The 1632-nt window shown below is 54.1% G+C and overlaps 1 protein-coding gene across 1 annotated transcript; it reads right to left on the reverse strand.

Annotated features, from left to right (window-relative positions):
* Positions 1-484: 484 nt before the first annotated feature.
* LOC307195739 (phosphatidylethanolamine N-methyltransferase-like) lies at positions 485-943 on the reverse strand (the record flags this gene model as incomplete). Its single annotated transcript, XM_079940125.1, has 1 exon — positions 485-943. The coding sequence occupies exon 1, from the start codon at positions 932-934 to the stop codon at positions 485-487; it is 450 nt and encodes a 149-aa protein (XP_079796251.1). The 5' UTR covers positions 935-943.
* Between the last annotated feature and the right edge of the window lie 689 nt (positions 944-1632).

Raw genomic sequence — 1632 nt, forward strand, 5'->3', positions numbered from 1 at the left:
GGTACATTTTTAAAAGATAGAAGTTAAATCTCTGGGTAGAAGGATTATGGGAGATTTTTATTTGTTTTCAAACTTTTCTTGGAGGAGTGTGCAGTAGATTCATAACCGTAGAGAGACAGGAAGAGGGTATTTTAAAAGAAAAGTAAACATCATAGCTACTCAGGCCATCTACTTCACATTCTAATTTTTTTTTTTTTTTGCCAAGAACAGCTTTTACAATTTTAATTGTTTTAAAAAATCAAAAGAATATTTTGTGACTCGTGAAAATTACGTGAAATTCTAATTTCAGTGTCCATGAACAAGGCAGTGGGGCCCCCCAGCCACGGCCATTCCTTCACCTGCCTGCAGCCCGGGGACCTCCCACTCTTGTAATAGGGAGTTTACCGACCCCTGTTCTAGGAAGGGGACCCTGACCAGTGCCCTGGGCTCCACGGTGGCACGAGAGCTGACCCATCGCCCAGGCGGCACAGAGGGAGCCCGGGACTTACATGAGGGCCCAGCCCAGGTAGTCGGCTGTGCTGCCCCAGTACATGGGGTTGTCCAGGACGCTGAACGGGAACGTGGTCACTCCGGCCTCCTTCAGGATCCCGAAATAGTCGCCTAGGCAGGTCCCCGTGAAGCCCAGAGCCAGGAAACTGGAAAGGACAAACACGCCGCCCACTCCCAGGAGTGCCAGGCCCACGCGGTAGGCCAAGGGGTTGTCCAGGCTCTGGCTCAGCATGGCCTGCGTGGAGCGAAGCATGTTGAGAAGCAGGATGGTGCCGCCCAGCGTGCAGCAGGCCACGGGGGGGGACCCGAAGGCCCCACTCGGCTCTCGGGTCTTAGGTTCCCATCTCGCGACCACATTCCAGAAGAGCGGATTGAAAGCGATGGTGAGGACTGCAGCCACAAAGTGGGGTTCTGAGGGGTCCACGTAGCCCAGCAGCCGGGTCATAACGCAGAGGTCTGCCGGGGCTGCCCTCACTGTCCCCTGGGAGATGAGAGCCGCGCAGCACAATAAAGGGTTACAGCTTGATTCCGGCTTGGATGGCAAAACGGGGGACACTGCCCTGGAATCACATTCTAATTTTTAATGGTCTCCCAATTATATCAGTTCTTAGACACTGGGCTCTCTCGGGCGATAGGACATTTCCTAAGCTGGGCCTGGTTCTCCTGAGAAGCTGCAGCAGCCCAGCAGCAACGCCAGGCCTCCCAAAGGTGCCTGGCCATGTCTCTGGCCTCAGATCCCTGCTGTGGACGCCAATGTCTAACAGTTTGTTTTCCAAGCCAAGGCGCCTTCTCAGGAGTGGGCTCGTTGCCACCCTGGCTGGAAAGAAGGCCTGTCCGGCCTGAGCCATTCAACTCGGACACTGGCCTCCAGCCAATGTCTGTCCCATGAGCCCAGGGGCTGCCAGTCTGCTGGGTCAGGAAGCCGAGGGTCAGCGGGCGGAAGTCTGGAGCACACACAAGCTCGCTCCAAGGTCCTCTCATTCTCCCAGTGTTTACAGTTCTCTCTCAAGACAGAGTGCTTTCCTAAATAAAATTAATGATGGCAGCAAAAGTGAAAAACAAACTCCCTCTCTTTCCTTCCCACAGACACCGAGAATTTGAAGGTTCCATGAGAAGTGGGTGGCCCAGCCTGAGAGCAGGGAT

The sequence above is a fragment of the Stenella coeruleoalba genome (genome assembly GCF_951394435.1).
Source record: "Stenella coeruleoalba genome assembly, chromosome: 13".
NCBI classification, from domain to species: domain Eukaryota; kingdom Metazoa; phylum Chordata; class Mammalia; order Artiodactyla; family Delphinidae; genus Stenella; species Stenella coeruleoalba.